This window comes from Lingula anatina, chromosome 1 (assembly GCF_051362555.1).
Source record: "Lingula anatina isolate TDL-2025a chromosome 1, LinAna3.0, whole genome shotgun sequence".
In the NCBI taxonomy this organism is placed as follows: Eukaryota; Metazoa; Brachiopoda; class Lingulata; order Lingulida; family Lingulidae; genus Lingula; species Lingula anatina.
Window position 1 is genome coordinate 8919406 of NC_141767.1, and position 12240 is coordinate 8931645.

The 12240-nt window shown below is 33.3% G+C and overlaps 1 protein-coding gene across 2 annotated transcripts; it reads right to left on the bottom strand.

Moving 5' to 3' along the window:
• Nucleotides 1-25: 25 nt before the first annotated feature.
• On the bottom strand, nt 26-12223 carry LOC106179777 (tetraspanin-33). 2 transcript variants are annotated; one of them, XM_013563530.3, is made up of 8 exons: nt 11868-12223; nt 10945-11154; nt 5120-5293; nt 4735-4872; nt 3981-4034; nt 3699-3815; nt 2719-2802; nt 26-2274 (listed from the first exon to the last, which is right to left on the bottom strand). In XM_013563530.3, the coding sequence occupies exons 1-7, from the start codon at nt 11952-11954 to the stop codon at nt 2734-2736; spliced, it is 849 nt and encodes a 282-aa protein (XP_013418984.1). In that variant the 5' UTR covers nt 11955-12223; the 3' UTR covers nt 26-2274; nt 2719-2733. The 2 variants fall into 2 exon arrangements, with proteins under 2 accessions (XP_013418984.1, XP_013418985.1); XM_013563531.3 differs by lacking the exon at nt 2719-2802.
• Between the last annotated feature and the right edge of the window lie 17 nt (nt 12224-12240).

A 12240-nucleotide genomic window follows, 5' to 3' on the forward strand; every position in this document is an offset into this window, starting at 1 on the left:
GAAAAAAAAAACAAATAAAAATTAATTACTTGAAAAATATTTTATTACCTCAAATTCGTGAGAAGAAACATCACAAAAATGTGCTCAGCATATGGAAGCATATAACCAAAAGTTTCAAAAAAGTAATTTAATTCACTGGTTTACTTGCGAGTAGTGGTTTCATGATGCCCTGTACATTTTATAATAATTGTGAGTATTTATAAAAGCCATTCAAAACAAAAAGCTTAACCTTCCATTGTCCACTGACATTTAGTTAAGGGCTTATAATCCTGAAATTGAAAAATAATTACATTTTAAGTGCATTTCAGAAATACACCACTATATTGTATAGTACTGAGGATTTTAATTAATTATTGTACACAAAATAAACATCCAGTCTTCATTAATATCCTGCAACTACCAGTAGATGGGACATAGCAGAGCTGCTTGTATAATATTTCATCATCCAGACCTTCATCTTGTAGACAACTAATATTGTACATGATAATATACCAGTAACAAGTGATCATAATACAGGTACATGTCTCCTGACTCAAGTTTGCAACATACTTGAAAGACAGGTTATATGTGCTGTTTCACTAACCTTGGCCAATAAACATATGGTAAATGATAACTAAACTATCTTTAGTATTTGTAAACATGTAAAGAATTAAGTTGCTGCTACTAAGGTACATATCATTTACTGTACCAGTAACGTGTTACACATAAAAATTTTGAAACAGCAAATGAAAAAATGAACTTCTTGACACTATCAAGATTGCTTTTTATCCAAACTGATGAAGGAGTAAATGATCCTCATTATTTTACATTATTACTATTGCTTATCATATTCACAGCTGTACTCTGGTGATAATCATATGTATCCCCTTTGATATGGATGTGACTGAACATACAGTGCTCAAAGTAATAAGGGCTATTGTCAAAGAATATACACAATAGAAATATTCTCTAGTTGTAGAAATACCCTCATTAAGAATGTAAAGTAAATTATGACAAAAATTAATATTGTCTTCACTTTAAATACATGTATTTATCTCTTTGTAGATAGTATCTGAATATGAGTATTAAATAAAATGTAGAGTTACAACTGTATATTACTATATCTTACAAAAAAAGTATAAAACACTGAATTAAATTTTAAATCTTAATCTATTTGCTAGTGCAGTCAAAATTACATTTAATGACACAAAAAACGCAACTAATGTTCATGTTTTGAAAAGAAATTCTCTACCTGCCATTCTTGATTCAGTTTTACCAAATATTTAAACAACTCAATTCCTTAAAATCTTTCAAGGAAAAAGTATCAGACAATGTAAAACAAAACATTTTTCCTTACCCAATTTTCTATCCAAAATAAAGTCATACACTTTACATTATGAATTTTCTGTAATGCACACCTCTGACTAACCAAACCCTTCATGAAAAACAGTTGCTATAAAACATAAATGTCTTATTTTAAAACTGTACAGTAAAAAGATACGCATTTTGTACATGGGAAGCAGATTATCATACTCGTTACTGATAGATATAACACAATTTAACAATTTGTTAAGAAAAAAGAATTTAAAGAAACAAAATTTGTCAGTCTTTTAACAGCATATACTCATTTTCAGCAGTCCTCCACTTGCAAATAGAAATTCACTGCCATTTGGGATTTTCTCAAGGAAAAAATGTTATCCCAATGTAAATTTGAAGCAGTTCCTGTTATTTACACATTCCTTTTTCAGACAAATGAATGATTATGACATATCACATGTGATAATTATTTTACAAAAATAATCTCCAAATTAATGCAAAATTTGTGAAACTTAGTTTGTATCTTTACTAGCATTTGAGAGGACTAAGAAAGTCACTGCCAACACTCTCAGGCCCACTAATACGGTCTTCTTAAAAAGGAAATATCTTTTATCCATACCAGTACAGTATACTGCTTTCTAATTGAAATGCTTAAAGAAATTAGGAAACCCATTAGGGCCTGGGCTCTATATAACTCTTCTGATGTATTACATACATTGATTACACTGTATTTGAACATTTCAATATAATAAAACATTGGCAAAGTCTTTTGGTCCCTTGTAAGTTGACTAAATAGAACTAAATTCCCCTCTGTTTTGCCTGATAGTAATGGTGCTACTATTTGTTACGCAGCTGCATTACATCATGCATTGACCACAACCTTGATATCACTGACTAGACTGCTCATATCCATTATATAATATTTCTTGTATCCTCGATTTGGCCTGACAAGATTCTGGCCAAAAACACAGCCAGGAGCTGAAATATAATTCAAGAAGCATTATGTACATTTTCTACTATTTAGATGCTGATTAGCCCAAAACATACTGACATTTCAATAAGGCTGTGCTGCAGTTTTTAAATACTTAAGACTCGTAAATATGAAGTGTCAATTTAAATAAATATGAAGTTAATTCTGCTTAAGTTAAGTGAATTAAGTTTTTTTTAAATTTTTTTCCTAAAAAAATAATAAACAAATAATTATAAAAAAGCAGACAGTATTTTTTATTACATGTAAATCGGCCAATATTCACATGAAAGTTAGCAAAATGAACAAACATAACATGCTTCAGGTACCCATCACCTTTTGACTTCCCATTATTGAACAAGGAACTTAGTACAACACTGTACCAAACGGGGACACCACATGTGCTGCATGAATACAATATCATTCATGTGACATCCAGCTCAATATTCATGTACCTTAACCACAGCTCATTATCTCCATCTAGACAGCTGATCTTGAACCTGTCCTGCCAAAATTCTGGCGAAGAAAATGGCCAGGATCTAAAAAGTTAGCAACAAATAAAAGTAAAATAGGATGACAAAACCAACGTAACCTGTGAGTGAGAAATCCATGCTTGGTTTAATAACAAAAGAATGTACATTTTAACATTGACAAAAACGACACATAGAAAGTAAATTCCAAGCAAGCAAATGAAAACGATTACGTGTTGTTAAGCAAAGCATATATAAGGCATTATTAGCATGACATGCAACATGTAAGCATAAAGCTGCAAGCAAATATGGGTAAATCAACCTTAAGGGTGATTTAATTATTAGCATGTGCTGTGTATCAATAGAAATAATGTAAATAATAGAAATTATGCTTAGAATTAAAGAAAGTGGGTAATATACTTCTCAGTAAAGAAAATGATGGCACAGTATTGCTGAAGGATGCAATTTCATGTCTTGTGTTGGACATGGGGCTGGTGCAACATCAGTATACTACAACAATGTTATCAATGGAGACAACAATATACAGGGAGACTTAAAACCACTCACTGATTTGCATCCATTGCTGTTATAAATTATAACACTTTGCGATTTCATTATTGAGTTAATTTTTTACATCTCTGCAAAGTTTTGAATTAGATGCACGACTTAAATTATCCTCCTACTTGCACACAAGTTTTACACAAATAGTCATATATTTCACAAAAAAATGTGAATCTTATCCTTCTGGGGATTTCTTCATTTTTGTGCATGCATGAAAGAGCATTTGTCGGATTGCTTATGAATTTTCCAAAAAGTTTCACCTATTCATTCCTTTTCAGGGGAAGAGGGGGCAAGATGAGAGAAATAACCCACCTGCGTTACCCTTTTTTGCATTTAGTGTCACATGCAAATATAATGAGTGATCATCAGCCTCATCCTATACCAGCCTCAGAGCCTGTACCTACCTGTACCACTGCTATCCCCACCACCACCCCTCCTATGATGTACAGGTTGTCTTCTGCTATGGCCAAAAATGCATCTATGCAACCAATTTCAAAGATTTTTCCGGATACACCACTGGTCTGAAAATAGATTTCATTTTTTTTTAACAGTAGAAAAAACATCTTTTCATGACTTCAGTCTATTAATAATAATTATTATTATTAATTTATCTATACTTTATTATACATGTAAGTCTAAAATCGCTTCTCTAATTTTAATTTTATTCTTTTCTATGAAGTACTTACTCCGCCATCTGGTTTCATCACACCATATCCACACATTGTGTTGATCAAGTCTTTCTACAAGAAGATAATTACATAACAAAATACTGGAGTATATACTATATACATGTATGTAATAACATACTGGCTATATATAACTGATGCTTCATGCATTCCTACATGATACATTTTTGTTTGACCAGGTGCAGCTGCACCTTTTATCTTTGGATCATTATGAAGCATTTTTGGATCCTTCAAACATCTTTTTACCATCTGTAAAATTATTTTATCTCTTAATAACTAATGCAGAAGAGATTATCATCACTGGCTCTAACAAGTTAAGTGCTCTCCTGAGCTGACATAATGTACACAGAGAGAAGTAACGGTGAAGGGGAATGGGGGTGGGGGCAGAGATAATTTGGAGAAGAAAAATAATGTGGATTGGACCCTACCTTAACATGTCTAAGCTACAAATCATACTTTTTATCAAAATTTAGAGATTTTCCCCTCTTTCCAAAATGAATATGGAAAGTCTTCTACACAGGAAAAAAATCTTTTTCTCCCAATATACAACATTCCCATGCATTTAAAACATAACACTTTATGCCGGTTTGTTGTAAAAAATACAGGTCTGTAGCACATGGCCTGTACTATCTGGCAGTTTAGTCCCAAAGCTGCACAATATGTTATATAGAACTCAACGTTTCCTTGGTTGAATATTAATAGCATAAAATCATGATTTGAGTCTCACATAATGGCATGTGAACATTCTACTCACATCAATATCTGTGGGTTTGACACAACATGAATAAGGGACCCCGCAGGCCTCTGGACTTGGGTTGGAGTCTGTGCAGTTGAAATATGGATTTAGATTCCATACTTTATAACTCTCTGCACCAACCCCACAGCACTGAAACTGAAAGTAAAATGACAAAATTAATGTTTTGTAACTTACCTTTAAAAAATCAGTCTATTAATTTCATGTAACATTTCATAGTCTTTTTGAGAAAGAAAATAATCAGTCTGCCCAGCTTCTAATTCCGTATATAAAACTTGCTTAGCCATGTTTGTTAAAAGAATGTGCTGTTGAATTTTCAAAATTATTTATCAATTATTTACCAATCCCAACATTAGACAAGAAAAATTTCTATGATAAAACCTACATTCTTTTGAATCCAGTCAATAATATTCTGCAGGTCAAGGTCGTCTCTGTACCGAATTACAGCCTCATCTTTTAATACTGATGTAAGCTTAGACTTGACGTCCCTTGAGAATACAAATGCCAGGACAGCACCAGTCACTTCCAACACAAACAGGATGATAAGAAGGATGAAGAACTGAAAATATAAAATGACAAGATGTAAACCAGTGAAATACCAGTACTGCTACACAGGTTTCCCAAAATCTCTTATGTAAGGATGATAGAAAAGAGAACTTCCTGAAGAGAATATAAACATATTTTGGCCAGTAAGGCACGGCGGGGCCTGACAAGTCTGTCATGCGATCAAAGCCCTTCGAATAGTTAAAAACATGCCATCTGTACAGTCTATTCATAAATAATTCTTTTGATCTTGTAAATACAGATAACAGATAGCCTTTGATTCACATATAAATACATAAATTAAAATAAAAAATGTAGAAAGTCAAATATCAAATGCCACTGCTTTGGGTGAGGTTACTCCCCCCCCCCCCCCCCCCCCCCCCCCCCCCCCCCCCCCCCCCCCGCCCATACATATACATGCACACGCCCATGCACACAATACATGGTCTATGAAAACTGTAGCAGTTTGGTTTCCTCTCAAGTGCTAAAAATCTCTTAAATATGTTTATCAATAGGTTCATGTAAGTATCTTTATATAAAGGTCAGAAAAATATCAAGACTATATTATTGAGAATAAGTACCTTCTTACACTAGTTACATGTGACTGTTTTGTATCTGAGAGTTAACACAAGCACCAGGCATTAGCTATTAGGTGAAGGACAACTTGACAAGGGTAGGAAAAAATGCTGCATAAACTACTGATAATTATGAACATGCATGAACAATGTTCCTGGAGGTGCAGTGCCCCATGCTATAAAGCTAAAAACAAATCAATTCATTTCCTTGACAACACCTGCTTGGCAATTTGTAACTGTACCAGTCTACACAAGTAGTACAACATGTACTTTTTCAGTGACTGAGAATAATCTTAATTTCTATTCATGAATTTGTCAAAACACGTCAAAACAGATGAAATATTATATCAATTCAAATGAAGTTTTGCATGCAGATGTAAGCCCATGCCTGCACATAATATAGTACAAGTTGTCGACTCCACTGCACACAGCCAGCACACAGCCAGTAAAATATAGTCTGCATGCTACCCTTGCCCTGTGCTATAAATGGGAGGCATAAACAATTGTAAATCATAATCATGGCTTTCTTTTGCCTTGGGCCAAATAATCCCCTTTTTTCCTCAGAGCAAAAACAAAAGCACAATGAACAGATTTGAATTAAAACTTTTTTCCGAGTCATAAAATAAAATACCAAACAAAAGTGAAATGTGCATACTTACTAGTCACCAAAGAATTTTATGTGCAATTTGTGTCAAACATATTAAATAGAAAAAAATCCTTAAGAAAAAAATACTTTGGAAAAATTCCCAACGAAAGTTAGTTTAGTGTTTCTTTACTTAAATCATGTGTTTGTTTACTTATATCACATGTACTTTTCTAAACACAATTCAAACCAATTATGCCCTGCACACTATCTAGAACTTGGCAGAACTTGACAAGGAAATAATCAGTTGTGCAGCTATACCTCCGGGTGTTTGAGCCTGGTCCAAACTAGAATTTTGCATGTGGATAAATTACAAATCAATACTAAACAACCCAGCTTAAGGGTTGATTGCACATGAACACTAAAATAAGGAAATGAACCTTTCGAAGTAACTTATATTAATTACCTTGAAAAATGTGAAAAAAAACATTTGCCTGCTATAATATATTCTGTGCATAGACGTACTGTACATAAAAATCTCAAGGGAAAGTGGGAGTGGAATGCAGTCAAGGTTTTCATATGTACTTATATTATTCTGGTCATGATACCTGGCTGAATATCATCAGATATTTATCACAGGTAGATAAATAAATCCCCACAAATACAAGAGGTAAAACCATTTCATACCCATGCTGACAATGTTACACCTGATGTTACAGGTTTCTACTGTGAAGACAGGCATGAAAGGCCCATGCAAAAAATGTAAAAAAAGTAGATTGATGAGACCTACAAAACACACCCTTTAAAAACAGTACTGGGTCCCCTGCAGGTATGCATACACTTGATGATGCCTATTAAATTATAATAGGTATGATATTTCATATGTGTGCCTGTGGATAAATCTGACTGCTTGGTTTTGGTATGTTTTTATATTTTTGTTAGGGGTGTAGAGTTTGGTATTAATAGTCATCCTGTACATCAACCAAAAGTAATAAGGGTCATGGCTAAGACACTAAGTCACTGTGGTCAGAAGCTGAAGTCATTTTTCATGAAAGTGGAGTTCATTTTTCACAAACGTGTAGATGATTTTTCATGAAAGTGGAGATTATTGTTATGAAAGAAGGGATCAATTTTTATGAAAGTGTCTCCAGGATCCCAAAATGTCACCCAAACAGCTACCCGAAAAGTGTATCACTTCATGATTCATAAACCCATCTCTTTGATCATATTACTGGTCAGTTTGATGGTCACTTTCTGTGCCTAAGGGTCATCCATTATGGAACTGTTTCCACCATATATATATATGAACCATTGCTTGTTGCAAGTGTGTTTAATCACAGAACACATCATGATCGTAACAATACTGGCATGGTTGTTTTTAATAATAATCATAAATGGCTTCTGTCAGGAAAAGAAAAATGTATTTTGTCTTCCAAATTAGTTTTTATTATATGAAACTAGGATAAATTGGTCATTATGGACTATAAATGTAAGCAGCAATGGCTGTTTACCAGATGTGCCAAAAAAAAAAAAAAAAAAAAAAAAAAAAAATCACATAAATTTTACGACTGACTGACTTTTTACATAATCATTCATTTTCAGCCAGGTGAATAGCTTCAATTTCAACCTTGTAACTTTTAAACTAAAAACCTTTATTAATATAAGATTAAGAAAGTTTTATTTTATTAGGGCAATGTCAACTAATAATTGTGTGGAACAGTTCTCTGTTTAAAACTGTGGCTACTGTAAACACAAAATACACTCATCTTAATTTCATGGTTTTCACCTCACCACATACTAGCATTTTCGTCAGTTCAGGGATATTTGTGGTCCACCATTTAATTCTTCCATTCCTTTCAAGTTTGGGTTTTTGTTAATACACATTTCGCATAAATCACAGTGTCCAAAAAGAAGACAGAGTGTAGTTGGACAATGGACATTACCTTATTTTAGTATTGAGATCAACTTGTTTTCCTGTATTAAAAATGTATTACTTCAGCACATTTATCAAGATGTTTGTTTTATTTATATATGCCAGGCACCTATCTGACAAACCACACATTTCTGAAAAAGTTGCCTTATGATATCAAAATGCTAAAAGTGTATAATGTTCAAAAATCATGCACTCTTCTAAAAGTGAAAATATCAGTTATATTTTTGCCTAATCAAAAATGCACTATCTCTGATTACTTTTAAAATAGCTAGAGCTGGAAAATTCTTTCTCGGAGTGCGTAAACACACTACAAACATTGCTGTAAGAGGGGAGATGGGTTGGCCCTCAAACTTAACTAATCAACGTACGGAAGTCTTAAGGTACTGGAATAAACTAAAGACATCAGATGAAACCAGGCTAATAACAAAAATCCACAAATGGTCGCTTTATAAACCGCGCACCTGGGAAAGTAGAGTGTTGTCGCTCCTGTCTCAGATGGAACTATATACGGAGGGAGACCTTGTCAACATTTCTTTGGCAAAAATAGTCTTAAAAACTGCGGATGAAAATTTATGGAAAATTAAGATGTGGGATGACAAAAAGTGCACAAATGGCAATAAACTACGAACATATAGAACATTTAAAGGTGAACTTGTGACAGAATCTTATTTGCATAATAACTATCTGACTAGAGCACAACGACGGACCTTTGCTTCACTACGCTGTGGAAGCGCACCCCTCAGAGTGGAAACCGGGCGTTATTCTAATACACCACTAAATGAGCGCATATGCGTTTATTGTTCTTGTAATGAAATAGAGAGTGAGAAACATTTTTTAATTAACTGTGAGCTCTATAAAGACATCAGAGAAGAGCTTTTTAACCTTGCAAATCAAATAGACGGAAATTTTAATGTTTTTAATAACTATGAAAAGTTTATATTTCTTATGCAAAACGAACAAATACAATTTTATACAGCAAAAAAAGCACATGCAATGATGTGGAAAAGAAGCAAAGTTAACAACAAAGAGAGGGTTTAAAGTTTTATTTATAATATCCTTTTTTACGTATTTTATTGATAAGTAACAATTTTAATGAACTTCTTTGAATTTTAAATGCAGTAGCACGGGTTTTAGTCTCTCATAACCCTTAGCAGGGTGGGTTTTATTTATTTAAAACGTGAGACGTTAATAAAATTATTATTATTATTATTATTACTTTTAAAATAGCAAGGGTGAATTTTTTTTTTCTATCTGACACCAATGTTGATTCAAGAAAAACAGCAGATGTAACCAACCTTAAATTCATGAATCATCAAATGAAACAAAAATCAAAGATAACTTTTAAATGCCCTATTTTAGATTTACAATGCATGTAAATGCATGAACATTCATAAAACTAAACATGATGAGTAATATACAAAATGAGTAAAACTTCCCTTTCCCGTGCTTCTATTTTCCCTAGTCATAAAATATAGTAGAAAATAATACTTCTTTCCCAACGCATATCATACTGTAATAAAAGCTGGATGGGCCTCACAAACATTGTACAATTAGCCTGCTATAAATTTACTGTACCAGGGATTTATTTCACTTTTATGAATAACGTGTGCCAAATAACTGCAATGTGGAATTTAATCTCATTCCCAAATATGATAAGCAGATCAGCAAATTATAATCCCGATCAACTGAGGACTATGCAAGATCAGTATGACCAGGTGTACTTGGCACTTAATCAGATTTATCACAACATTTTGTCAGGGTGTTTCTGAAAATTGGTACGAAAGCTGCTCTAGGCTAATTGTTTCTACTGATTCATTTATCTACCACCCATTTCAATCTTCCTCATGTACAGGTCAGACGAGTACAGAGTGATCAAAGATGGCTGTGACAGCCTAATTAACAAATCAAAGGTGTGAAAAAGTGTACAACTACTCTGTTACATGTGCACTTGTGGACTACCAAATACTTTCAAGAATGTAACAGTACAACTCAAAGAGATTTTGTCTTTACAGACAGGTTTCACTTTTGAAGTAAATTTATTGACTCATCATAACCCACTCAATGGATTTATATTCACTTCACTGTAAAAGGGGAGAAAAAAGTTTGAGTCCATGTGCTAACATGATTTTATAGACAGCACTATTGCTATTTGTCTATCATTACTTTGCAAAACAAGGCCTATAAATACAGGTATGTTATGGTTGTGACTAAGTTTAACTGATGATGAAAAGTTTTTGTGAAAACTACTAAATACTTCACAGTAAATGAATAATAACAATTTTGTGCATACGATTTTTTGTAGTTGTAAGGGGTTAACAGAAATTATAATAATATAGATAAGAGTCATAAGACTGTTATTCTTTGTAACTTGTGATTTTAAAAAAAAAAGTGCAACAGCCCTAAAATAAATTATCAATAAGGTAAAACTACAGTCATGTACACATAGAAAGCAACTCTATGATTCATATACTGATATGTAATCTTGTTGCTAACATTCTTGGCCATGTTGGTCACCTCACATGATTTAAGTGGGGTGTAACTGACATGGAAACAAATAAAACCATAAATATACTCACTATCTTCAGAAGTGTAACATTTTCCCTGAGAGATCCTAAGCAGCCCAAGAATGCCAGAATGAAGATGATAATTCCCAGTATAATTACAATGATTGTCACATCAAAAATTAAGTCATATATGCTCTCTATTTCTGCAGATCCACTCTGACCAAGGCGTTCCTTCTCAATGTATGCCCACACTCCAATGCCAATCAAACCTCCACCAACGAGCTGAAATTAATTGAAAATTGACAATATTAAAAAAATTACATTTTCCAATATTTCAATGCACAACAAACAATCTGACTTAACTAAGTTAACAAAGCTGGCCACTTATAAAAAATAACAATTATTCACTCTAAAGAAAAATTAAGGGGGGAAATAGATGTACAATGAAAGGTACAGGGATTTAATTATTAGCTGGAAAAACTTGATATAATATACTTTATGGTTTCAATACTTTCCCCTTAATGCTCAATGCAATCTTTCAAACATTCAAAAGGATATTTTCAAAACACTGACCATATCTATTTTGCTTGACAATTTTATTACTATACCATCACAGTGTGCCTCCACGTGGAATGGTGAATTTTATTTTCAATTTTTTTGTCTAATGAAATTAACATGGTTTAAAGGCCGCATAACTAAGTCCTGTGAATCATTCTTTAAAAACTCACTTTATTTTGATGTTATAATTTTTATAACTTTTACAAAAAAAATGTTAGTTTAACGTAATGCCATCACTGCCAATATATCAAATAATGTGCCAAAAATGCTCATTTCTTGTTCAAAATGAAAATGTGATAAATTTCAGACAAAGCACGACAAATGAATGAATCACTGCATATAAATCATAACATTTCACTCTCGTTGATTCGATACACTGATAACATTACTGCATGCCTCTATACACACTATTAGTGACTTATATTTATCAAACTTACCCAGAAAAAGAAGTTGAAAAAGAACATCAAATACTTCACAATCGGGCTGACGAATGTATCGTCATCTTCTGGGCCACAGCAGCCCATCGTAGACTTATTCCAAGGGGAAATAATCGCCAAAAACAAACACACTAACAGCAGTCCCTCTCTTGCGACATCGGACCCTGATTCCTGAATGCCTTCACTGCTTGCTTCGCGGTAAGGTCGGAGACGAGCTTTTGCAATGACAACCGTAAATATTGCTCAGAAGTCCACCAGTAAGTTAACTTAAAGTGTCATAAACACTTAATAGTGTTGTCACTAAAAATAACCCTTCTTATTGCTGCATTTCCAAAGGGTGTACTGCCACACCCCAACCCCAGGTACTTGCGTG

Excerpts from the sequence above, each read along its gene's own strand:
- LOC106179777 (XM_013563530.3), bottom strand. The coding sequence starts at position 11,954 with ATGGGCTGCTGTGGCCCAGAAGATGACGATACATTCGTCAGCCCGATT. Across the intron at positions 5,294-10,944 it reads ATGTTACACTTCTGAAGATA|TTCTTCATCCTTCTTATCAT; the intron begins GTGAGTATATTT and ends TTATATTTTCAG. Across the intron at positions 4,035-4,734 it reads TCAAACCCACAGATATTGAT|AAAGACTTGATCAACACAAT; the intron begins GTGAGTAGAATG and ends ATCTTCTTGTAG.